This window comes from Panonychus citri, unplaced genomic scaffold (assembly GCF_014898815.1).
Source record: "Panonychus citri isolate SS breed McGregor unplaced genomic scaffold, ASM1489881v1 Contig00141, whole genome shotgun sequence".
NCBI lineage: Eukaryota > Metazoa > Arthropoda > Arachnida > Trombidiformes > Tetranychidae > Panonychus > Panonychus citri.
In genome coordinates, this window is record NW_026515546.1 from 1,543,733 (window position 1) to 1,571,310 (window position 27,578).

A 27,578-nucleotide genomic window follows, 5' to 3' on the forward strand; every position below is an offset into this window, starting at 1 on the left:
ATGTGAGGCGTTGACAACATTGTCTCTCTCTCTCTCTCTCTACCTCACTTAATTAAGATTCATAATTTGTGTGTGTTTACAATTAGATTAGTCATCTAATTAGTTAATCTTATAAACTAATTAACACAAGAGGAAGAGGAAAGAGTTACAATCTAATAATTGGAATAGATCAATTCTCTATATGGAAAAAAGGTAAAATTATTTTTTTATTTTCTTTGATTTTTTTTCTCATATTTCAAATTTTGTTCCTAAAATAATCAGGCCTTATAATTAGCTAATCATGTTGGATTTTTTGTTAATCTTCAACAGGTAACAGTGTTTAAACTAATCACTAATGGATGGATTAACATGACACACTGATTTACTTGCATTAATTTAGTTAATCAACTGAGAGAGAGAGAGAGAGAGAGAGAGAGAGAGAGAGAGAGAGATGAATCTTCATACTGTTTGGATATTCACACAAACTCAGGTAATCATTTGTTTCCGTGACAATTTTACTAAATTATTCTTCCTATTCTTAATTATATTACCTTAATTAAGGTGGAATATTATCTTAATTATGTTAATCAATTTGGTAATGAATGAGAAAAGAATAAAAAATCATCGTCAATTCTAATTTCTATTTTTTTCTCTTCTCTTTCAACCAGATTATCATATCTTCATTGTTTTTCCTTCAATTGTGTTCCCATATGAGAACTTAATTTCCTGGATTTAATATCGAAATATCAATTGATTACTCAAAGAATTATAATATTACCTTTTCATGTAAAGACGATGGATTGAATAGCTTTGGAACAGAATTTTGTCCATTAATCCATCCGGGTTTTCCTGTTAAAAGAGATTCTAACTCAGAATTTTCCATTGGATTCTCATTGAAACTCATTCTTTTTGGTCCAAGGGAATCAAAGTTTTCGCTTAGAGAAAAGTTCTGGTCAAATAATAGACTGTCCATTGGATCGTTACGATTTTCCATTTCATTTTCATTCTCTTGATTATCTGACATCAACAGGTTAGGAATAAGATGACCATTGGGATGATCTTCACCAGGAAGATTCGTCATGTCAACTGATGGAATCTGATCAAATCCATATAATTGATTGAACATTTTCTCATCATAAACTTCCTGTTCACTTCCATCACCTGAATCATTGATTATTGGTAAATCTGGATCATTTGGTTCTGTTGGTGATTGAATTGGAACACCGTATGAATAAGTTGATACTCTTTGATCAGATGATTGACCAGATAGACTTGAATGGTCATTGTAACTTTTACTGTTCTTCATCATTTTCAGTGAATTAATGTTATCATTTAGATTATCGATACTCTTTATCAATTTGTGTGTATTAATCTCTTTTGATTCAGTATTTTCAGAGAATCCGTCATGGTGATTATTGTCTATTCTATTGGTATAAATTTTGTTGGATTCTATGTGAGCATTTGGTGGACTTGAAGTTGACGATCGATCGACTGAACTTTTCGAGGTCATTGAGGTGATAAAGATGTCGAAGATGAGATGATTGGATGAGAATTTACTGATTGGCTTGGTGATAATCCAGAAGAACTTATCGTCTCGGTGGGAGAAAAGTTTCTCGACGATGGATCGTTAGTCACATGATAGTTAACGAAATTATCGTCGGAACCTTTAACCTCTTCGATTAGAATCGGTGGTGAATTTTTAATCTTTCGAATGATAATATGAGGCTCATTTGGATCAACTTTCGAATCTTTTGCTGCCATTTTTGGAAATGAACTCGACTTTCTAAGGTTCTTTGACCCTTTCGAACCTTTGTTCGAGGTTTTTTATCTTTCGAACGGTTCGAAAGTTGAAAGGAAAAAGAAGAAAAAACTCACTTGATTAATATTTTCGAAAACGATAAATTGATGAGCTTTTAATTACTTACAATTCTTTGGAACATAAGGAATCATGATTGGAATGAATCGTGTCAAAGGTGAAACGCTCGAACTACACTTAGAACCTTTTGAACATTTAATCGATTCTAAATTTCGTAACTTTTCATGAGCAAGACGATTAAGGAGATGATGTTGTTTCGACAATGGTTCATGGACAAATCTTTGCGATAAAATTGATGATCGATGTTGATGATAATCATAATCCGACAACGGAGATGGAGATGGAGGTGGTAACGTTGGCGGCGGCGGTGGTGGTGGTGGTGGTGTTGACGTACTTAACGACTTATCGGATTGCCCTGAGTTCGATGGCCCGTTATTGGAATTTGTTCCAGTTCCTAAAATGATTATTGTGTTGCCACTTTTAACGGTTTTTCGAGGAACATATCGGGATGTCGCTAATTCCCCACCAGGACCGAGAACGATAATATTATTACCAGAACTTTCATCGTCGTTTCTTGACTTGGCACAAACTGAGAGTAATATCGAACAGGTAAACAACAGAATCGAACAATTAATAAGATAAATTCGATTCATTCGAATTTCGTTGAACATTTTTTTTCTCTATTTTCTTTTTAGAACTTTTCTCTTTTTCTCTCTTCACCAAAAATCAAGCAAAAGAACTTCAATCAATCAATTCTACCTGATAATCGGCAATAACATGGTAAATATAATACAAGAATATTGAGAAAAATGATGATCAAATAAGATGAACAAGATTAAAGAATCAGAGAAAATGAATTGAATATAAGATCATTTCATTTCATTTCAATTTGATTTAATTGTAATTGAGAAAAAAAAATTCATCAATTGAATTGAACATTAATGAAACTGTTAAGTGAATCTCGAGAGAGTATTCATCAAATTTGATTAACCTCTAAATCCGTTATTCAATCCTTTAATTCCTTGGCTAACCATGTATCTTATGTTACCTGTCATGACCCTGAACATTAATCATCATCACAATCAACTAATTGTTGGAGAGAAGAAAAAAAATGCATTCAAATTTTGATTACTTTCGTTATGATTGATCTCAAGTAAACTTTTGTTAATCTTTCATCAGTAAATCTTTACATTTTTGGATAATCAATATAAAGAAAGGTAAATGGATTAATCATTTGAGAGAGAAAAAAAATTATCCCAATTCGAAATAATTGAATTGGAAATTCTATCATCTTCTTCTCGATCGATTAAAGAATTAAAATAAATTCACTAGATGTCACTTGAAGCAAATTCGATAAAAAGGTGAGAGAGTGATAACATTTCTCTCTCAATCTCTCTCGCTTTTCCTTTCTCTCTCTCTCTCTCTCCTATTCTACTCCATTGAGTGAAGTTACATCAACACAACAATAAACATCAAGAAAAGTACCTTATTTTTTTTTCCTTTTTCTTGATCGTCATCAACAAATCAACAAAGCAAAAAATGAAAATAATGAAACAACAACAGGTTATCCTTATGAAGTGAATGGAAAAGTGATCCAACCAATACGAACTGTCAATCACCTTGTTACCACCCAAAGGATCATCAATTGGAAGGATAAAATCATCAGCGAATGTGTTGACTTTTATCATCTTAGTCGACAAATTATCTAATTGCTTAGACATTTATATTATATTATAAATTGTATTCTTTTTTTCCTCTAACAATCATCATCATATTCCATCATCATAAATATACTCAGAAAGAATCATAATATCTTTTAGTTTATTTTCCTTGTGCTTCTATTACATTTTTCTCAACTCGTGTGACTTGTGATCTCTTTTCCAATTCCATTGTTATTGAATTGAAAATTCTCCCTCTCTCCCACTCTCTCATTTTCTCTCTCTCATCTTGTCTTCATCTCTACGCCACAATTGTCGCCAAATTCTGGAAGAAAATGCCTCTTTTTCACAAGAAAGAGGTTAAAAAGGAATCATCAAGAATCGATGAGAAATACGATCTGAAAGATGTTCTTGGAACGTGAGTTTGCTCAATCAAATGATTAATTACCGGTTAATGAAGACAATTAATCCATTTAATTAGTCTTCAATTGTTAATTGTTGCTTATCAATTTTTTCTTTAACATGGTTGACACTTTTTCTTTTATTACATGTCAGTAATAAAAACACCATGGAAATCACTGTTACCATTTCATGATGATAAGTTCTTGTACTCATAGAGTTATATCTTAATATTCAATTTAAATACAATCAATGAGAAAACATGATACACACTACGATTCAATTTTCTTATAAATTGTCTAATTAACTAATCCAATTAAGATAAAATGAACAATAATTATAACCTTGCCTGTTAATCTGCAATAAGTGAGAAATGAGTTTAGTAATTTGATTGCAATCAACTAATCATTGGTGTTTTTTTTTCACTCAATCAATTTCCAGGTATCATATATTATTATTAACCAACTTAATTGTACAATTTAATTGCTACCATTAACTTTTGTATAACATAAATTGATTACAATTTGATTGACAATTTTTATATAAATGATTTTTTTTTAATGAAAATTTTAATTACTACTAATCAATGTCAGTCCTATTAAAATGAACACATTGACTTGTTAATTATTATAATTATTGGAAAACAGTTAATTGGTATTGGTATAATTAGAGTTGATAAATGATTTGAATTTTTAATTGTGAAGGGTGAAAGTGAAATGAAAGTTAAGTTTACCAACTCAATTATAATCAATAGTTAATGGTCAACAATAAGATTGGCTAAAGATTGTAACAGTTAATCCATTACAAACAATTTAATCACTAATCCAACTATCAGAAAATTACTACAATTAAGTTAATCCACCAAGAACAAGTTCTGGTTACATGATAATAAGAAAGTGAAACTAATTAATGTTTTCCATTGATTGTTTCTTATTGATTTTTTCATTATTATTAATGTTTCTCCTCTTTTCTGATGAGTTAATCATAATTTTTTTTTTTGCCTGATTGTTTGATTATTAATCCTTAATCTTAATGCGAAATGGGTTATTAAATTGTGACAATACTTATGAAACCCTTGATTAGTTAACTTGATTGTAGCCACAGTGCAACTCTTACTAAGGTATATCATCAGGTAACCTTGAATGAAACAACTCACACAATTACAATCTCACTAAATTATCATTATCATTATCAACTCTCACTCTCTCTCTCTCACTTTGATTTACGTGAATTCATTGACGTTGATTGTTGCTGTTTATTTCAATATAATAGCAACAAAAATTCAGGTAAATTGTTACTGGAAAAACAACTAACCTGATGCGAAAACAACAACAATAATTATAAGAACCTGAACCGAAATAAATTAACGTTATAATCAATTATTAACCCAACACGAGAGTAAATGATTGAGAGTTGATTGTTACAATTAACTCAATTTTCCATGTTGACTGATCAATAGAATTAATTGAATATTAATTGGATATTTTTCATTTTTTTTTCTCTTTTTTTTTCGATCAACTTATATATTTAATATAACATACATAGTGGAGCATTTTCTCAGGTAGTTCTTGCCGAAAGTAAAGAGCGTCCAGGTCAATTGTCCGCCGTTAAGTGTATCGATAAAAAAGCTCTTAAAGGAAAAGAGGATTCACTTGAAAATGAAATTCGAGTACTTCGAAAATTGAACCATTCGAATATTGTCCAGTTAAAGGAAACATATGAAGATAAACAAAAGGTTTACCTGGTCATGGAATTGGTTACCGGAGGTGAACTTTTCGATCGGATAGTCGAGAAAGGAAGTTACACCGAAAAGGATGCAAGTGCCCTTATCCGTCAAATTTTGGAGGCCGTTGATTATATGCACTGTCAGGGTGTCGTCCATCGTGACCTTAAACCTGAAAATTTGCTTTACTACAATCAAGATCCTGATTCAAAGATAATGATTAGTGATTTTGGTCTTTCCAAAATGGAGGATTCTGGTGTTATGGCAACAGCCTGTGGTACACCCGGTTATGTGGCACCCGAAGTTTTATCACAAAAACCTTACGGTAAAGCGGTCGATATTTGGTCCATCGGGGTAATTGCATATATCCTATTATGTGGATATCCGCCTTTTTATGATGAAAATGATGCCAATCTTTTTGCTCAGATTGTCAAAGGTGATTTTGAATTCGATTCACCCTATTGGGATGATATTTCCGATTCAGCGAAAGATTTTATCTCTCACCTTATCTGCGTTAATCCAACAAAAAGATATACCTGTAAACAAGCACTTGGCCATCCATGGTGAGTGACCGATACTTTTAATTTAGCATTCGAGTTTATTTTTGGTGAATTTCTTGTGCTTTCAAAAAAAATAAGTTTACTAATATTACAAAGTGAAAACGAAAAGGTTACAATTGACTATCTAATAACTTTTTCGCATCATGATGATAACTTTCATCTCATGAATACTGAATTTTATATCATATGTATTATGTATTCTTGTTTCACTCACTTCTAAAGTCCACTTACTTTTGGTCAACATGATTTACCATGTAAAATGGTAACCATCTTACAGGGAATTTCAATTATCTTTATAAACTAAGTTGAAGAGGGAGAGGTGGAGGTGGAGAGAAAGAAAGAAAGAAAGAAAGAGAGAGAGAGAGAGAGAGGATAAAATGATGATAAGTCTCTCTTTTGTAAGGCTGTAAAGAGAAAAATATTGGATGAATAACCTTGACTTTATTATATTCTTTTTGAGCATATTCAGCATTCTTGAAGTTCTGAATAACAGATAAATATATTGGTGTAATTCTGTCAACTTATTACATTTTTCTATTCTTCCCTTGTAATTATTATTATTATCGTGTTTTTTTTTAATAATATTGCTGACAAAAATTTGATATCTTTCTTTATCGTCATCATCATGGTAACTTATGAACAATATGATCAACTTTTCTTTCATGAGACAGGAAGAGACAAAAGCTTATTTACAATCCTCTTTCATGTTACTTTTGGACTGATTAATCTGATTGCAAATTGAAATTAATCCCAATTCAAGGTGAAAACTTTTTTTTCACTTTGCTCAATTTTTTCTTGTTTTCTCTCTCTCTCTCTCTCTCTTCATGGTGATTTTCATGGCGTTTTCATTGATTATCATGAATCAGGTGATAATCGGTAATGAATCATGTGAAAATAAAGTAAATTAAGCTATTGTCTGAGATTAATATTCTTTCAAACTTAATCTTAATCCCTTGCGATAAGTTTAATCTGTTGATAATATTCAATGATAAGACGACATTTTCATCAGCCAACTAATTAACTGTTGACAATTGATTTTGATTGTGAACTTGTTGATTCTAAAATCACCTTGAAATTTATAATAATACATATTCCGATATTAATAAACTAATTTGATCCTTGTTGAGTTTATTGTTAGCCAATTATTATTTCCTTGTCTTATATTATCATTTAGATTGTGATGAAAATGATTAACTAATTTTTTCATCATCTTGCTCCAGAGTAATAATGATAATATATAATTAAAGTTGTGAGACTAATCTAGTTGACTATTGAGTAAATTATTGTTTATCATCATCTTCATCACTACTTATTATTATTATTTCTTACACATTGTTGTTTCCTTTACATCATTTTCTGATATTTCCATGGTAACTGATGATTGGCAATGATGATGACACTTGAATACGAACTACAATTAACTTCAAGTCGATTAATTGTCTACTGAACAAGAGCAGCAATTAAACGTTATCAAGACTTTTCTCTTGGTTAGTTTATTGTTTTCTTATTCTTCTCATTCTGTCAGAATTTCCATCTCTTTACATGATAACCATATGAATAGAATAGAGAAAAATGGTTCCGAAATTGATGATCTCTGTTAAGTTATTCATTTCTTTGTCTACAATAATCTAGCAGTTAATTACTGTTGTATGATTAGAATTTTAAGAAATTAAGATTATCTCAATTCTCTCATATTCGTCTGGATGAATTATTCTTTCTTTTGCTCTGTCTTTTTTGCTCTATTCTCTTTCAAGGTCAATCGATAGAAACATTCTCAGAGAGTGAGAATATTTTCCTCCTTCTCCTTTACTTGGAGCATCTTGATCATCCTCCCTAATCTAAATGAAGAAATGATAAACTGGTCCTCCCCTTAATCCCTCTTTTATCAGATCATCAGATTAATAGACTGACAAATCACAATATCAGCTAATTTTCATGGTGATTAGTGAGAGTAAAAGGAGGAGAATTGAGCAAGTTCATGAAACATGATAGTCTATCAGCGAAAGTAAAAAATATCTACTATTCGTACATTTCCTCTTTGACTTTCCTCTTTCTCATCAAACATCCTCATCTTTTGTATTCAATATCTCATTGATTAATTCTCTCACTGCATTTTCTATTTGCATCTCACTCTCTCTCTCTCTCACACACTTCCCTACAATCAATAGTCAGAAAGTTCAACCTTCAGATTCATACCTGAACTTTAATGTTGCGATTTCGACTCAAAAGGATAGTACTTTGATATTCAGGGAAGTGCTGAGAATTCAATAAATAGCGATTCTTGAGCTTCAGTACCGAATCATTAGTGATTAAAACTCTCTCTCTCTCTCTCTCTGTTGCCTATTCTCTTTAAGGCAAATACCTTGATACATTATTCCAATAACAATGATCATTATGATCCCTTTCTCTATCTCGCTCAATCGATAATATGAATAAAGGATGAGGTAACTGTTAGTTGAAAATGTTAATCATATTGAGCAACAGAAGAAAAAAAAATTGATTGTCTTATATTGTTAGAGAAAAAAAATTCTGATTAAATTATCTTTATCTGAATTGACTGTTATAAAAAAAGCTTCCACTCACGTCAATGGTTCTTATTAATCTAAGATGATTTCTTTTTCCTCACAGTCATGATAATGAACAATGTTCATACTTTATATCATCATGTTTCCCTGATTGAATAATTTGAAACCCAAATCGATAACCAGAACAAAAGAAAACCCAAGAAAATGATTAAGCACAATGATAACAATGAGATACTAATAATTTTGAATACTAATAAGATTCGGGATCGATAATGTTTCCATTCATTATCAACACGAAAACGATGATGAAACTTTCAATTTAACTAATCATAATCATCACAATTTACAAATTGACGATTTATTAATCTTCACTTGGATTATTAATACAATCAAATAAATGATAACACTTTGATTACGGTTGATTATCTGATTCTCATTATCTCCAATTGAATTGAAAACTTATCATGATAATCATGTAACAATTGATTAGCAGTCTTAATCTTGATTGTTAACAATCAACTAATTGACACACTCAACATTAGAGTCTTAATTTTAATTTCATCTGTGTAAGTGTTAATTTCATCATATTCGTGTATGAATGTAATCAGTCAGCACTCATTGGATACAATTTAGATAAAGAATTGAAATTTAATCAATAATCTCCATGAAATGTTCAGATTTCATGACGATTATCATGATGATTCTGTTATTATTATTATAATTCCATAGAGATTGAAAATATCGAACTGATTTTTTCGTTTCAAGTTCAAATTGAAATATAAGAATTGACGATTTTAATAAATGTGAAGTACTTACTTGAAGTACTTTCATCATGTATTATTCAGACAGAATATGGAATTGAAAATTGTGATAATAGTTTTCAAGCCATTCGATTTGGGTGTCATTCCAATGGTAATGAGAAAATTTCAATCAGAAAACAGAAACAAAAGATCATGATGAGTTATCATTTTCACTTATTGTCAAATATCATCATGATTATTGGTCAGATTGATAATATTATCATTTGTTTACCATTTCAATGGATGATTCAGTTTATTCAGGGGAAGAAGGAGTGAAGGAGCATCAAGAGAAGAATAAAATAGAATAGAATATCTCATTTCTTTCTCTTTTTCTTTTTACTCTCATGGTGATTCCATTTCTGGTTCGTTTCATGAAAACCTCTCATTCCAAGTCTATCCAAGTGTAAATAACATGAACCTAAGGTTCAGTTTCCATGTTATATTATATATATATAAGAAATAAGTTGCATATTATCAAAGATCATTGAGTTTATATTCTGAGTGAGTGAAAAAAAAATCAGTTTTTCGTTATTATTACAACAACTTTTAAGATGATGATGCATTTAAATTGTTCATTGGAACAATCAGTTCACCACCATGAACATTATCCAAATCATTTTCTCACTCTTTATATATATATGAAACTCATGAAATCGTTGTAATCATTATCAAGATTAATTCACTGTTCCAACAATCACAATCATGTATTAATACTTGTAAAAATACTGTCACTGTAAGTGTCAAGTAGTTTTGATCAGAGTAACAAGAAACTTTAATCATGTTTAGATACAAGAGAAAAAAAAATTCACCATGAAACTATCAGGATAAATTGTGAGCAACATGAACTTTCAAGCCAGTCCATGTAATTTCTGAATCATATCTAAATTTCTGAAACTATTAACCTGATAATTTTACTATCTCTCCCTCTGAATATTGATTAGCATCCTGACACAGTTTTTGGTTGATTTAAATTTTAAAATTTACCATGAAAAAAAAAATGCTTTTCAAGGTGTAACCATGATTATCATTTCCAGCACTTGATAAAATGTAATCATATCTGAATTTGAATAATGAATCTGTCGAAAACAGTTACTCAATGTTAAGGTGAGAGAATGAAAAAGTTTCATAAATAATCAGATTCTTGATTCTGAATTATTATTATCTTTCTGTTCATCTTACCTTTTATTTCTGATATTTCAAGTTGAAATTACTTTTGACATGTTAGTTTGAATTGGAAACTTTTTCTCGTGAATAGTTTTACATTCATTTTCATGATAATATTATTTGAGGATGGAAAACAAGGCAAAATTATTCAAGTAAAGATTGAAAAGAGAATTATTTTTCTTTCTATCTCTCTTTCCATTGAAAGAAAAAGATAGTTTTCCTGTTACATGATATTATTATTATCCATATAGAGAATCGTTGAGAATAATAAACATGATGAATTTTAATCGACAATTTGAATCAACTATCAGATTGATAACTTGAGTTTGTTACTCAATCAAATCGATCATTTTTCTGTATATTATATGTCACTGGAATACAACATTTTCCCATCAGATTGATTCACTTTTGAATTGTTGACTTTTGTCTAAGCAAAATGCTGACCCTTCCCCCTTGGATGCTAAAGTAATATAATAATAATAACAAGCAGATTATATTCATATTGATATAAGGTAACAGGGAGAAATATTTTTCCATTGATTTTTAATGTAGAGCAAAAATTTCTTACCAAATGGAAAAGAGTAAAAGATGATGATGATGATGATGAAGATAAAAATTGTTCTAAACAACTGAGTAATATTGGAATAGTGGACAATGGACACTGGACACTGAGTTGAGATTCTATTGGAAAATCGATTCATTGAAATATCAAAGTAAACAGACTCATAGTTATCGATATACAGGGGATACTCTTTGGAACTTCAGCAGAAAAAAAGGATTGATAAGGTAAAAATAGAAGTAGGAAAATCCATGGGAAGGCAAGTAGATTTATGGTGAAAATCGAGGATATAAAAACATGAGAAGTTCTTACATGGAGAGAAACGAATGATTTTCTCTCTCTCTGTTTTTTGTCTCTCGAAAGTTATCATGAAAATGGAGATAATCATGATTACGATCGTTTTCTTATTACCATTGAGAAACTTATTGTTATCGAAACAATTGATTATTACCAAAGTTTTATTACGATTTTCTTATCATAACAATTTCTTCATCAATCATGATAAACTCTATTATCTTTGTGAATAATATTATTTCTGTCAGAATTTTGTATTTCTAATGGTTGATAATTGAAAGGAAAACAAAATTGATGGATGAATTATTTATTACAATCCTGAGAAGAGAATTAAATTAATTAACTTTGATTGATTGGTTAATTGTAAATGTTTATTGGATTAAAGTTAATCTCAGATAATTTTTAATTTCTAAACTTTAGTTACACTTTTGATTTGTCAAGTTAGATGATAATTATTATCACATCATTATTGTTAAAATGATTTATTATTATAATACAAATTAAATTGCTCGTTGAACATTAGTTGACATTGATTGAGAATCAGTTTGCTGCCTCATGAATTATACAATCAAATTGTTGCACAAGATTTACTCGTAAAAATTACAATTAAATTCATTGAACGGTTAATAACTTATATATACAGATACATAAGATGTTGACGAGAGTTTTCAACTTACAAGTTAATTGTCATGTTAATTGTCTTAATTAATCAATGAATAATTTATCTCACAATTCATCAGTTACTTTATACTGAATATGCATCCAGTTTCTGTTTAAAATGCTAAACATATGAAACTTTCAATTCCTTGACGATTCAGAACCTTAATCGTAACCATGGTAACCTTTAGATGGTCTAGAATTTTAGTTTTACCGCCTTGATTTAGATCTTTGAAACTGCTCATTGAGTTTCTCTCTCTCTCACTCTCTAATCTCAAGTGATTAAATCAAATTGTTACAACTAATTGAATAAGTTCAATTCTCACCAGTATTATTATCGTAAAAAAAGTTTTTCCTTTTTCTCTAATGATAATATTGACATTCTTCTTGGTATCATTTTGTTTCTTTTGATTTCTGAAGATTTTATTTGATTAACAATAATCATTTTGTTACAATTTAGATTTAAAATTAACTCGATCCGTTTTCACTTGTAATTTGCTATTATTATTGTTATTATAACGATCAATAAGTTTGAGATTTACTCATCATGATGAGTAGGAATTTATATTATTTTTAATTAACTTTCTGTTGGTTGTTTTTAGCTTTTCAGATGGACAACAATTAAATGAATTCTCATTGAATCATGTTAAACTCTAGTAATCAATGAAAAAGATCACAACCTTGACTAGTAAAAAAGTAATTTCCATGATGAACATGATAATAAAATTCATGAACATGAATTTCACTTCATTTTCATGATGAAACGAAATAATTTTTCTTTCAACCTTGCATCTCTCTCTCTCTCTCTTTCATCTTCCTCTTCATTTCCTTCACCATTTTCTTGTCAATTAATTAAGCTAATTAGACTTTGAGAGATGACGATGACGATAATTGTACTAAATGTGAATCCAATGAGTTAATAAACCTCAAAAACAAGTACAAAGGTTAGATGATTGAAGTTAATTCAGTTCAATAATATGAAATTGTCATTAACTGACATTCAAGTGAATCAAATTTATTCAACTAATCATCATAATGATCACAATCATTAGTCAATTACAATAATGATAATAATAATAATCAAAATTCATTGATTACTCACTCAACCATCAAGGTTAAATCAACTGCTACACTTTAATTAACATAACATTTATTGATTATATTGATTTTTTTATCCATAATGATTGGAGTAAAAAAAAACTCATATTGACATGAAATTGTATCAAATCATTTAACCTTTCACAATCAGCTGACCTTAATCAGATTATCTAATCGACCTTTAAATTGTTTAATGATATGATTTCGATATTGAATTACAAAAGGTAATCACCAGTATCGAATATGTTTCATGTTGATTATCAATTGAAATTATTGATAAATTTATTGTTGATCGAAAAGCTCAATGCGAATGACAGATAAATGATATGAAGAAAATCAGGATGAAGGAGAAAATATCATTTTTCCATTAACTGAATTTAGGAATTTTTCTGCTTTTTTTTCCAGGTAACATATTAGTTGAATAATCTGTTGAATTGAATTTACACAAAATTGGAAACAAAAACTTTAACCAGAACTTTTCACCATCAAGTTGATCAATTCAACGATTATCTCAATGAAGAAATAATAGTTTATCGAGGTTCCTCTTGTGAATTTGAGGTTTCCTATTGATGATAATGAAATTTTTTTAATGTTAAAATAATCAATTGACCATCACAATCATCATTATCTTTATCTCTCTCTCCATCTTAATTAATTATTGTTTTTTTACCTCATCATTTTTTTCCCATGTAATTTTTTTTCTATTTTCTCTTCTCTTTCTCTTCTCTCTTTCTTCAAATTCTTCTTTTCTCTGTCTTTATTTTCTCTTCTCTTTCTCTCTTCATTCTCTCTCTTCACTCTCAACCAACAACAACAAAAAATGTATTTCTTTCTCTCTCTCTCTCTCTCTCTTATTTGTGATCTCTTTTTGTGATCTTATGTGATCTTAATTTGTGATCTCTTAATTGTGATCTTAATTGTGTTTTTCTTCCCTCCTTTTTCCTCTGACTATTTCCTTACCATACCTGGTGCCAGATATGGTGGAACTCCTTCCCTTCCCTTTTGTGTTTTTAAGTTGATCCGGGTAGCCCGAATCAACTTATTTAAATAACACCAGAATCTTATCACCAGAATCTCAACATCAGAATCTCAACATTAGAACTTTTTTACCAGAAGCTCATTATCAGAATCTCAACATTAGAACCTTTTTTACCAGAAGCTCATCATCAGAATCTCAACATTAGAACCTTTTTACCAGAAGCTCATCATCAGAATCTCAACATTAGAATCTCAGAACCAGAATCTTTAATCAGAATCTCATCACCAGAATCAAAATAACTAGACTTTTACCTCAACTAATTAGAATCTTATAGTGATAATTAGAATTTCAATTTAAATCTCAATAATTAGTCGTCATCCTTATTGTCACAGCCAGGTAGCCTGACTTTACAGACAATTTATCTTCATTTCCTCTCATTATCATTTTCTCACAATCCAAATTATAAAAAGTTAGTCAATTAATTAATTTAGGAAGTTAAACTAATAACAATAACAATTAATTCAATAACCATAATCAATTAGTAATTAATAAAAATTCTAAGTTCAATTCTCAGGGTAATAAAACTTCCACCGGAAAATAGATTCATTAAACAATAGATAGACAATTAACCCAACTAACCAAACTAGTATAAAAAGAGTAACAATCGAAATAATCATCATCAGAATGTCTTCATCTCTTTGAGTGTTTACATCTCTTGATCAGTCCAGTTAGTTCAGTAAATCAACTTTAAAACTTACTTCTGTGTTAAATCTAGTTTCTCTTTATCTTTCTCTTTTTTATGTTAAATCTCATTCCATTGTTTCTTATGATTTGTGTTTAATTCTCCTCTTCTAATTTGTGTTCAATCTAATTTCTATCAATTCCTTTTCTTTCCAATTATAAATCAACAACCTTAATCTAATCTAATCTAATGTATTCAACCAACGACTTCAACTTTACTTTGTCACGATTCCAATGTTACCGCTCGACATCAAACCGCTCAATCAACCCGCTACCGTTAATCTAAAATTCCCAAAGTGAACCAATTTCTTCTTAATTTCTCATCTTCCTCTGATCAATTATATTTTCCCCTCTTATTATTGTTTATCTTAATTCTTTTAATTTTCATTCTTATCCTTTATAATGTTTCTTCCCTTCAAACAAACAAATAAAAATACTTATAAAAATTTCTAACGTGACAATGACAATCTAAATTTTTCTTCTGAATTCTGTGAATTACTTATACAGTCACACCTCTCTAATCGCCCACTCTATTATGTCTGAATTCTTTAATTTCACAATTTAATTTTCTGATTAAGGAATAGAATATGTCATAATATCACTTCAATCTCACAATCACACTATTTCAGGGCAATTTGATTCACCATAATAATTAGTTTTGTCAATGAAAATGAGCTAATTTGGCTTAAATTATGGAATCAGCCAGTAAATACATCATTTTTGAGAGATCAAAAGATTATTATTACAGAAGAAAGTTACTCAACAAGATATAATGATGAATAAGTTGAGATCAATTCGGTGTTGTAAATAAGATTCCAATAAGTAAATCAAAAAAATTGATTTTCACCTTCTGTTAAGAATTAATAGATTTCCATGAAGTCACAATTTCTTAATTTCACAAGTTTTTGAGGTCCAGTGTGAAATTAGAATTTGTGACTGTATGAAGATAGATTCATTTTCATCTTGAGTACCCTGATAATCTGTTGAAAGTGAAAATTTTTCTATCCAGGTAACAATAGTTTCTCAATGATTAATATACTTTTCCTACTCGATGATTCAATTTCAATCGTATCTCTTAAAAGCAACATGAAAATGATGAGATGATGATGATGATGAAAATGATAAATGATTTGCAATATTTGATAAATATCCTTAATTCATCATTATTATGATTAATCTAATCATCACAATTTACCAACCTTGATAATGAACAAATTGAAGAAATGATGATGACGATCATGTTTACCTTGAATCTTCATCACTGAATATCTTGAACTCATCAAGATTTAGATTGAAATTTAACTGTTTGATTAGTTGGTTGATTATCATTAGTCTATTTTTGCCGATTATCATGTTAATTTAATTGATTGATTGCTCATAAATTGTTGAATGAAAAATATTTTCTTCTCATAATATTTAGTTAATTTACTTTTACCTCAAATTGATACAAACACAATTTTCCCTCTCTACTTATGTAAAAATATTCACATTTCATGGTATCGATAAAACTTAATTTCTTGTTTGTTTACCAACGATCATGATGATGATTAAAGTTAACAATCAACTGATTATGATTACATTGTTTTTGTTTTCTATACTTGTTTAGTTATATTATTGTTACACTTTTTTTTTGTCAACAATAATTAAATAAATTACCAAGTTGATTTATTAATGGACTGGGAGTTTGAGCCAACAAAACTAACTAACAGTTACCATGATGAGTTTGTAATAATAATTTAACTTGCTAATCACTTGGAAACATAATTAATACAGATTAGATTTGATTATTATTATTCAACAATTTATTTTAATCATTTGATTAATAATAATAATACAATTTTCACTTGAGATGCTAAGAGATAATCAAAAAATATTTACACTGGAAAATATCAAATATCAAATAATAGTTTCATCTTAATGTTTCCTTAGCATTTTGTTTGTATTATATTGATGCTTTTGTTTTCCAAATGATTAGTTAATTGTAAAGTGTTAATGGCTTTTCAATTAGCCTTGAAAATTAGTTTATGTTGAGATTTTGTTAATGATTTGTTGATTCTCTCCAATGATTTAGTAATCATGTTGTTTAAATATAAACTTGAATCATGATGAGCATCATAATATCAACATCGTTTATCAAAACAATTTTTTTTTCTCTCAATGAATTTCTTAAGGCGTTTTCATCGTTTTTTTTTCATTATCTCAGGGTAATCATGATGATTTTCTTTCCCTCCATTCCTTGTGACATACAACTCATGGTGATGAACTTGATTACCTTTAGTTGATTTCTCCATGAACTATGTTGAGAAAATAATCTGATATTATTATCGTTGGATGATGGAAATGTTAGTTTGATATATATTTTCCTTTTCTCTCATTAGTTACACTAGGATTCTTTTTCCTTGATTATCTTTCAACATTCATTCCAGTTTCAGAATATATTAGATTAGGAGAAAATTCTTGAAACAATATGATAACTTTTCGCTTGTTGAAAGTTTACCAACTTTTATATAAAACTTTTTCTTTCGTCAAATGTCTGACATAACCTCAGGTCGAACTGGTGTTTTGATGAATCTTTTTGAGAGATAAATTATTTTCTCTTGAATTTCCTGTTGAATTTTTGTCACCCTGATTCTAATAAAACCAAAGTAATATCTCCAACTTTCAATCGATCAGAACTTTTTTTTTCGACTGTTGAATAAACAGCAATCTAACTGATTCATTTTATTTTCTTCGCAACTTTTTTCCCCAATTTTCTGGTGGTTTTTTGCTCTTCTTGATTTTTTTTTACATCACAGTGACAAAGGAAATACCTTGAAACTCATTATCATCATGGTGGTTTTTATATACACTATTATCATGAAAATCTGATTTCCAAGAGCAGAAAAAATCTGATATTCTTGACATTTATTCAGTCTACAGTTTGAAACTTTATCATAAAGAATAAGCTTAAGGCTGATGATTATTTTTAACCAAATATCATGGTAAACATAATGATGGAAACTTATTGAAAGTTTATTACCTTAAAAACTTATTACTGGTAATCAACTACTGAATTTTACTGAATTTTTGGTACAGAACTTTTTTTTTCACTCTCATAAGTATTTATATTTAGATCAAATTTCAAAGATTCAGATGAAATAATAAAAATATCTACAGATTTATCATTTCATCAGATGTTTATCTCAATTGAATTTCTCATGAAAAGATTCATGATAATAGTATAAAAATTATATCTCATTTAGTAATCACTCTGTTAACATGAAAATTTCATCACATTAATAACAAAATTATCATTAGTTGTGATGATGTTTAATTTTGAAGAGCCAACAAAAAAAGAAATGATTTAATACAAAATCCAAATTGAATATTAATCATGATAGAATTGGTTAAGCAACACAATTAACATGTAATTCTGATTTTAGCATAATTGTAATTATGATAATCTGTCATTTGAATCAATTCTATTGATCATGTCAGCTTAATCTAAATCATGACTGTAATTATTATCTTTATCATGATGATGATACAATTATCAGAATCTTTCGGGGATTGTAATGAGATTATGATTTTATGGATTACATTTTGGTAACTTTATTATTAATATAAAACTTTTCTATTGTTTTAATTGCTGCGTAAATGTGAGCATAATCTGTGTCTTAATTGTTAATTTTGATTTTCTGGATGATTGATACAATTATAGTTATTTAGTTTCGTCATCCGTTTGGTGTTGATTGAATTCATTCAATCGAATTGATTACAATTCGAGAGAGAGAGAGAGAGAGAGAGTTATACATGTATGATAGAAAAGATTACAACAACTAGACGAATATTCGAACTACCCTGTAAAGTTCGTTGGGGACAATTCGAATAAAATTTCGAGAAAAAAGGATAAAATTCTGTAGATTTTTATTCTGTTTCAGGTGAAGAATGTTTTTTTTCTTCTTCACCATAGAACTGAGATAATCTTCTCATATTCTGTTATTATAAAGATCTAGATAATGTTAGTAAGTTGATGACGATGATGATGCTGAGGGATGAAGATAAAGAATGAGAGTGAGAAATTGTGAGTTATCATGAAAAGAAGATGAAAATTTTTTCTCCAAGATTCAGTTCGCTTGAAATAATTTCCATCTTTTGTTACTCATTGAATATACACTTTTCTAGGTCAATGGTTATTTGTTTCATTATAACATTTTCTTTTTTATTATTTCAAAACTTTTCCTGAGAAATAGGAGATATCAGAACTTTGGAAATCAAAATTATCTCAACCTTAGTTCCTTTCGATTTTTTTGTCGAGAAAAACTTTTAAACTTGTTCGATCATTTGTAAGAACGAGTGGAAAAATTTTCGAATTGAGTTATATTATTTTCTTTTAAAATGTTCTAAAAACTAATCGTTGATTGTTGAGATAATCAATTGATTGTCATTATAAGATGTTGTTGTTTAATAAATACTAATAAAAGATTGATGATAAACTATTGTTGATTTTGATGATTAATTGATTACCATACTAATAGACCAGGTAATGGTTGTAGTTAATTGATTGAAAGGCTCACCCAAAGTGAAATTAAACATCAAATTAGGTTAATTACTTAGGCGATTTATTAATTTTCCCGTTTGATTTAACTTTGAATGAATCATATTGACACGAAAATGATTAATTATTTACAAACTTTGAGTTTAAAACTGCGTTCAATTGATTGATATTGAACAATTTACTAATTCAAGCTAATCAGTTAATCGGATTTTATAACATATAAATTCATGATCATGGTTAATATATTATGAGTAACAAAAAACTTGTGATAATGATTAGTTGATTCTGTTGATTATAAATCTGAAAGAAAACTCAATTCCATCATGATGTTTATCATGAACGAAAAAAAAAAGTTTCAAAAACAACTTTCCAATTATTTTCGTTTTTTCATGTTTTTCTTGATTGTTTACCTAATGAAAGTTGATTTAGTTGATTGCTAAATGATATTGATTTAGTTTAAAGGGACATTCAACTTGTAAAACTAACAACAATTTGATTACCTGCAATCAATTAACTTAACCAGCTTGTTTTTTTTTCAATCTAATCAATTATTTAAAGATCATAAACTGAAACGAGTAAATTAAATTGTTTAAAATTAATGAAAATCTGATATCTTAATATAACTATTAATAGTATTACATAGATCTACATTTATTAACTTAATTAAAGTTACATTGCCTCGGGCAGTTTTACATATAATCACATGTCTATTGAGTATATTTATTTATCATCTTTATCATGATAAACATGAAGATAATAATATTTTTATTTACCCTGAAAATTTCATCATCTATTCATAAAGGTTACCAGGTAAATACGATAAACTTTAATCTAACTTGAATAATGAATGAAATTTTCACCTTGAAACATTTTATTCATTTCCATGGAGTTGAAGTAGATGGTCAGTTAAATATCATTAACCAAAATGATGTACAAGCTGAAAATGCTTGACCATTAATCTTTATTATCATCATGATTATCATTAACCAACATTAAATTAGCTTGATGATTACTTTTTTCACTTCAATTCTTGTAAGTCTCAATCTTGGTCAATTGAATTGGTTTAATCTTAATTTCCCTCTGATTGTTAATTATTGATTGCTTGTCAGTTAATTTAACCAATTTCGTTGGCAATATAATGAAAAATATTGTTCACAAGAAAATATCATGGTGATCAGAATTGAGGGAATGAACTTTTCTGTTAAGTTTATATTATTTTCTCAGTTATGTTTACATTGTTTCTCATTGTGTGTGTTTATCTTTGCCTTCAAGACAATCAATTAATTGGTTGTACTATTTGATATGATTTGTGTGTGCTGTTTATCATCAATGTTTTGTTATTGCTGATGATAATGATGATAATAATGATGATAGGGGATAATTAAGATGAGATTGACAAATAGGAACCACAAATTGTATGAGAAAAATTGAGAAATTTTTTCCCTTCATCCTTTGATTGTTACTCATGAAAAGCAATCATGATGAATGAAAACTAACACCTCTCAACAATCATGATGATAATAATGATGAAGATGAGGATAACTTCATCAATTCATCTTCTCACCTATTTGATAACATTATCATCATCATGATAAATGTTAGATTGTTAAGAGCAATAGGAAGAGAGAGAGAGAGAGAAAATCTTTTCCATTCAAGTAATAACATTCAATTTGGATTATTTTTCTGTAAGAATTGAAAATCTTGTTTCTCCAATCATCATTTTCATGATTCAACCCAATTCTGTCATCATCTCTTATCATCATCTCTCTTCCTTTATCTCATGATATTATTCAATTCTCGATTGACATTTTGTCAACCGATTCACATGTATTCATATTAGTACAAAGATTTCATGGGCCAATCATCAGTAAAGGAATAGAAACTTTTATCATGTATTCCAAATTCTCTGAGCAACTAAACAATATGATGACAAGATTCTTGAATAATTATCATTATCCATTTTAGGAATTTTCCTTGAATCTATCATGTGAATTTCCATTACCTCATGAGAGACACCAGAACTTGAAAACCTTTTTTTCCTTTTACATGGAAACAAATCTTGATCAATTGAAGCTCAATTCCCATGAAAGGTGAGATTGAGAATAAGAATCATGAAATAATTGTTCCTATTTCTCTGAAAACACAGAAATATATGTACATTTATCTAAATGTAACTACATTATATTCAATTCTGTAGTCTGAACTTTCACCTGAAATTGAGATTCTTATTTTATCTAATCATGTTTATACATCAACAATGAATCAATTTGATTGAAAAAGATTCACATTCAATTGAATCAAAAACTTGATCCCAATGAATTATGTTCATCTCATTGAATTGATGTTTCATTTTTTTCCTCAATCCAAATGAATGAAAATATTATTATTATTATTATTTTCCTCCCATGGTTAGTAAATTATTCTGAATCATTTTCATGTGAACACAATTTACTCACAATGTAATCATTAAGTTTATATCATCTACCAGAATTTTATTATTATATTAATAATGAAGCAAAATTATTATTATCATTTCTTATTAACACAATTTGGTAAAAATTATCAAGAGTAAATTGTTTTCTGATTACATAACATTTACCGTTATTTAGTCAACAATTGTCATAATTATTTTTATATTTGATTAGCAAATTCATAATAATAATGTTGACAATGTTAATTTCAGAGTTAATATATTAAAGACAATCAATTGGTTATTAATTAATCTGGAAAATGTGACAATTAGTTAACATGTTTTCCAATATTTTCCCTAATAGATTAATATTATTATCATGATAATTTCAATCATGATCAATTGTTGTAATGTTAATCATCATTAAGCTTATTTTCCTCTTCACTTAATCCATTAATTTAATCGTTAATCTGTCCTTGATTTTAATCAACTTTGATTCTTTTGTTCAACTTATATCAGTTAGATAATCATATTAATCTTATATACTCAGATTCATCAGATTTTCAGGGTAATATCAGAACTGAAGGAATGAAATTGTTTATCTAATCATATTTTTCACTCAAAGAAAAGTTTACCAACTATTAATTTTAATTTAGTTACAACATTTAACCATCACTTGCAATTCAATTTTATCCTCTTGCACTAAATTCACAATTAACTAACCCAATTCTTGGGTAATATGATTACTATTAATTTGGTCAACTCTTTTTCCCTGTTAATTATATTTATTGAAACTCTCAGTCATTTTGATTCAACTGAATTTCTCACTTTTATCATGAATCATTGTCATGTTTCCGTTTCCTTTATTTTAACATGAAACAGTTTCACTTTGTTTTTCCCACTTGATTTCCGTTGAATTTGTTTTACCGACTTGATTATTAATTATTTCACTTTCGGTTTAATTATTAATAGTTACAGTTATATTAAAATCGCTCATTGATAATCATGCTAATTAGTTGATCAACTTTCATTTTCAGTAATAGTAAATTGCTAATATCATCAATGGAAGAGTTGAAACAATCAATCAAATCCTCGTCATTGATTATCGTTTTAATTATTATCGATTCCTGAATTACTGTTATTACTTTTATTCATTAAATTAACCTTCAACTCCAAAGCTAATCAATCCTAATTCAGGGTCACTCGAATTGTGATTAGCTAATTGTATTAGTAACTTAAATTAAATGGACTCTTTTTTTTGTCTTCTTTAAAACTTTTTCTCTCTAACAATCAATTGATCTAATTACTGTCTAATGAATTAAATTGTCAATTTAATTATCACCATGATAAATGAATGAAGCATTAGAAATAAATAATAGCTAATTTTTTTTCAATTAATTTAGTCTACAAATTGATTGTAATCATCTTGATAATGATTAACATTTACTCAGTCATCTTGAAGCTCGTCCAATGCTTTTAAATCACTACAATAAAGTTAATCATCGACAACAATTGAAACATTTGACATCAATCAAATTATTTGCTATTACAAATTAAACAGCAAAACAAAATTCTAGTTCCCATTGAGATAACATAGATTCTTGTTAGGGCTTCAGTTAATTAGAATCGCAATCAACTTATAGTCCCCCAAAACCCGTTAATCAAAAAGTGACCTTGAGGTCAACAAATTCATTAAATGAATTAATCCCCAAGTTTGATTTAATTGTGAAACTTTCTAATTACAATCAGAATCACTTTTCTTTTCATTTCTACTCATCAAATCAACTGTTATTAATAAATCCACTAATCAAGTGATTCCGCTAATTATCATAATCATCTTATCATGATGGTGACAATTTAGTATTTCTGACAATTGTAACAACTATAATTATATCATATTATCATAGCATTTATATATTAACACTTTCCATGGTTACTAATACCCTCTTCTTGTAATATTAATATCTATCAACGTAATATCAGTTTTTAACAATCAACGTCATTTTATGCTTATTTTACTTGGATAAAAATAGTTATTTATTCACTACAATTAAATTAATATATGTTAACCTTGACAATTAACTAAATTGTGATTATCTTTTACTTTTATTTTCTCATATAATCAGGATTAGTGGAAACGCTGCTTCGGATAAAAATATCCATGGATCTGTGAGTGAACAATTGAAGAAAAATTTTTACAAAACAAAATGGAAAGTAAGTTATAACAATTAAATGATTAATTAACTAAATTTAAACCTCAACAATAAACAATAAGCAATTGTATTATCATGTGAACGGTTGGAGTGCAATCTTAATTTAGTTTAATCGGTTTACTCCTGAGAAAATCAATCAAATTGTTACAATAATGATGATGATGATCTTGTTTATACGTTGATCTGTTAAGTTATAATTAAACTAATTGTTTTGATTTCTCGGTGTTTTTTTTTCAGCAAGCTTATAATGCTGCAGCGGTGGTTCATCAGATGAAAAAACTGGCAGTGGGCAAATCACACCACCACCACGAGAATACAATTAATAAAAACTGTATCAGTCCATCCACTGGGAAAATTCAATCAGACGCAATCAAGCCAATGATTAACAATAATAACAACAACAGCACCAACACCAGTATCAATATGAACGCAACAAACAACAACAACAACAACAACAACAACACCAACAATAACACCAACAATAATAATACCATCGCCAGTAATAATAATAACAATATTATTAATAATCTTAATTGTTCAACAGAATCTGCTTCCTCTGCCAACAGCAACAACAATTTAAACGATAAGCCACCGGCATCCATGGTTAAAACTCCGATTGTTGATCGGACATGATGATTAACTGAGATATTAACAATGAACAATTATCATCCATCAACACATTCCATGGAAAGAGAACAATTAATTTTAATTTCTATTAATAGTAATTAACTTTTTTTTCCAACCAATTTCTTCCTGCAATCAATACATATAATTAACAACTTTTCTGTTTTTCCTCAATTCGCCAACATTGATTTTATTTTGATTTGTTATTCTTTTAAAAGAAACCAAAATATAACAATTAATTGCGACAATTAATATTCTCTCTATTCTTATCTGATTGTAATCAATTGTTTTCTCATCATCAGATTGTAAATTTCATCATGAAACTCATACACACAACCAACAAGCAAGAATCAAGAATGAAACAAGAAAATTTTTTGATTAAGTTAATCACTGATTCTGATCAGTACTTAATCAATTTGTGTCCCCTTATTGTCCTATTCCAGCTATGGCAACAATTAACTTGATCGGCATTCAGGAATTAATTATTTTCAAGCCTCATCTTAATTTGCAAAACATTAATTAACTAATTGAATAAACTGGCGCACTAATACAATCAACAATTAATTGATGATTGATGCAATTTCATCAACTACAATTGTAAATCTATTACATTGTAGATGTTGATGATTATGATTAAAAAAATTTTCTTCCTCCCAAACAATTAACTAATCATATTTATATATAAAAATTTATGTTTCATTTATGTGTATATAATAATAATCAGATGAAAATTGATTGTACAATTTAGGAAAAATTAATTATCTTAATTTGCTTTTTTTGCTTCGCCAACATTTTAATCATCAAGAAAATTGTAAATCGTTACACTAAATCAAATTAATAACAATTAATAACAAAAATAATAGTAATAATAATCATTTAGGAATAAATTTGCTTCAACAATTTAATTATTTCATCGACAATTTAAAAAATCAATCATGTTAATCACTATGAAAGGTTCAACAACAACAACAACAATCAATTCAATTCAATTACGTTAAGATTGACCATCAGGCTTTAAATAATCTTGTTTAATTGCTACAATTAGTTAACCTTGATCAATTTCCCTTTGATTTCAAAGTGAAAGAAATGTAATAATAACAGAGAGAGAAAATTATTTTGAAATTATGCCTGAGGCGATAATGAACTTGATCTCTTTGATAAATAGTAATTTCTTCAGATAAAAATAGTAACCGTTAAATTGTCAGCTCTCAGATTAATTTAACCATCAGGTCATTTGATTGTAATGACAATCGAACGAGTAAATTTCTGGAAATCAAAGACCCAGAATTTTGAGATTGCCGATTCAGTTTCCAAGAACTTTTTCTCACCTGAATAATATCATCAAATACTCAGGTAAATGTCTCTCTATCTGGTAGATTATTATAATTACTATTATTATTGATTGTGGAATGAAAAATTCTGGTTTTAATTACGAAAGTAAATATTGTATATTGTATAAAGCAAACGATTTAATCATTTGCTTTGCAGTTTAAATTTTCATTAGTAAATCATTTCCACAAACATTGTGATTAACTCTAAGTCTCAGTGTTTATAATCAACAATCAAAATGTCAGTTTCACATTTCGAGACATGTAAACAGTTAATCACAATTGAAGTTACTTTATGTTTCAATTAGATTAATATTTGGATACAATTTGTTTTTGGTTAATCATTGAAACGATAAACAAACAAACAAAAAATATAATCCTAACCATTGGATTAAATGAAATTGGATAATAGATAATCGGTCTAATTAATAGATTGTGGAAACATTAATAAGGCTTCAAAATGGTGGAAATTATCTTTATGGTAAATTGATTGAACATTTCAAGGTTCGAAGAGATTATTTTGGTCCTTATTACTCTGATTGTGGTTATTGGAATATTGGATTAATTAGTTGATTTCTTTTTCTTTGTGTAACCGGTAGTCTTGTGGTTCCTCATGTCGGGATCTCTATGAAATTGCCTGTAAATGGAAATGAAGACAACAATTAGAAGGAAAAAGAAAATTACAAGATTATTATTATGATTGTCATGTGTGATTAGAAATAATTAATTAACAAACTAACCTAAAGCATTGGGAACAATAAAGGTCATTCTCACATCCATAGCATCTGATTGAAGCATCTTCATTACAGAGAGTACACCAAGGAAGTTCATCTGAATCTCCAACTGAATCAGAATCTGAATCATGACATTCAGCTGATTTTACATTTTTCTTGGTTCCGGTTAACATTTGATTCAATGAAGGTGATTCTGATAAAACTGGTAATGATGTTTCAGCAATTAACTTTTCTACCAGTTGATCACATTCCTCATCTGAATCAAGTTCAATTGGTTCAGTTAATTCTGGTGGTTTAACATTAGTTGAAAATCCTCTTAATCTCGCTAAACGATTGGCAATATCTTCATCTGTTGATTGTTGCCTTTTTAATATTGATTCACGATTAATTTGATCAAGAGCAGCTTCAGCAATCATCTTCTTGAGTAATTCATCAGTTTGTTCAGGTTCAGTTTTATTTGCTTGTTGATTGATGAAAACGGTAATCGGTGGGTCGCATTTCCTATTTGTGGGCTGCCCTCTCAAACGAGCTAACCTTTCCTCCAATTGTTTATCATCCATTTAACCCAAATAATCAGCCAATCAATTAATCACAAAGTTTTAATTACAATAAAAATCTAAATGACAAACAAAATGTAAACAATCAAATGTCAAATCAAAGAAAAAAAAATCAAAACAAAACAAAATTTTCCGAAAGTTGCGCCATCTGTTGGTCGATAAGTGAACATTTAAATTGCTTTTTTTAAATTGATTCTAATTTAATGTTTAACTCAAAGAGATG

At 28.5% G+C, this 27,578-nt stretch overlaps 2 protein-coding genes across 7 annotated transcripts; one reads left to right on the plus strand and one right to left on the minus strand.

Annotated features, from left to right (window-relative positions):
- Nucleotides 1-59: 59 nt before the first annotated feature.
- On the plus strand, nt 60-24,984 carry LOC128395756 (calcium/calmodulin-dependent protein kinase type 1-like). 6 transcript variants are annotated; one of them, XM_053356234.1, is made up of 10 exons: nt 60-192; nt 310-469; nt 648-1,952; nt 2,029-2,404; nt 2,491-2,575; nt 2,900-3,012; nt 3,329-3,871; nt 5,398-6,138; nt 24,026-24,113; nt 24,350-24,984. In XM_053356234.1, the coding sequence occupies exons 7-10, from the start codon at nt 3,789-3,791 to the stop codon at nt 24,743-24,745; spliced, it is 1,308 nt and encodes a 435-aa protein (XP_053212209.1). In that variant the 5' UTR covers nt 60-192; nt 310-469; nt 648-1,952; nt 2,029-2,404; nt 2,491-2,575; nt 2,900-3,012; nt 3,329-3,788; the 3' UTR covers nt 24,746-24,984. The 6 variants fall into 6 exon arrangements, with proteins under 6 accessions (XP_053212209.1, XP_053212207.1, XP_053212210.1 ...); XM_053356232.1 differs by having other exon boundaries at nt 648-2,404; XM_053356235.1 differs by having other exon boundaries at nt 648-2,404; nt 2,975-3,012.
- A 1,345-nt stretch (nt 24,985-26,329) lies between these two features.
- On the minus strand, nt 26,330-27,465 carry LOC128395760 (abscission/NoCut checkpoint regulator-like). Its single transcript, XM_053356243.1, has 2 exons — nt 26,805-27,465; nt 26,330-26,701 (listed from the first exon to the last, which is right to left on the minus strand). Exons 1-2 carry the CDS (start codon nt 27,356-27,358, stop codon nt 26,626-26,628), a joined length of 630 nt encoding a protein of 209 aa, XP_053212218.1. The 5' UTR covers nt 27,359-27,465; the 3' UTR covers nt 26,330-26,625.
- Between the last annotated feature and the right edge of the window lie 113 nt (nt 27,466-27,578).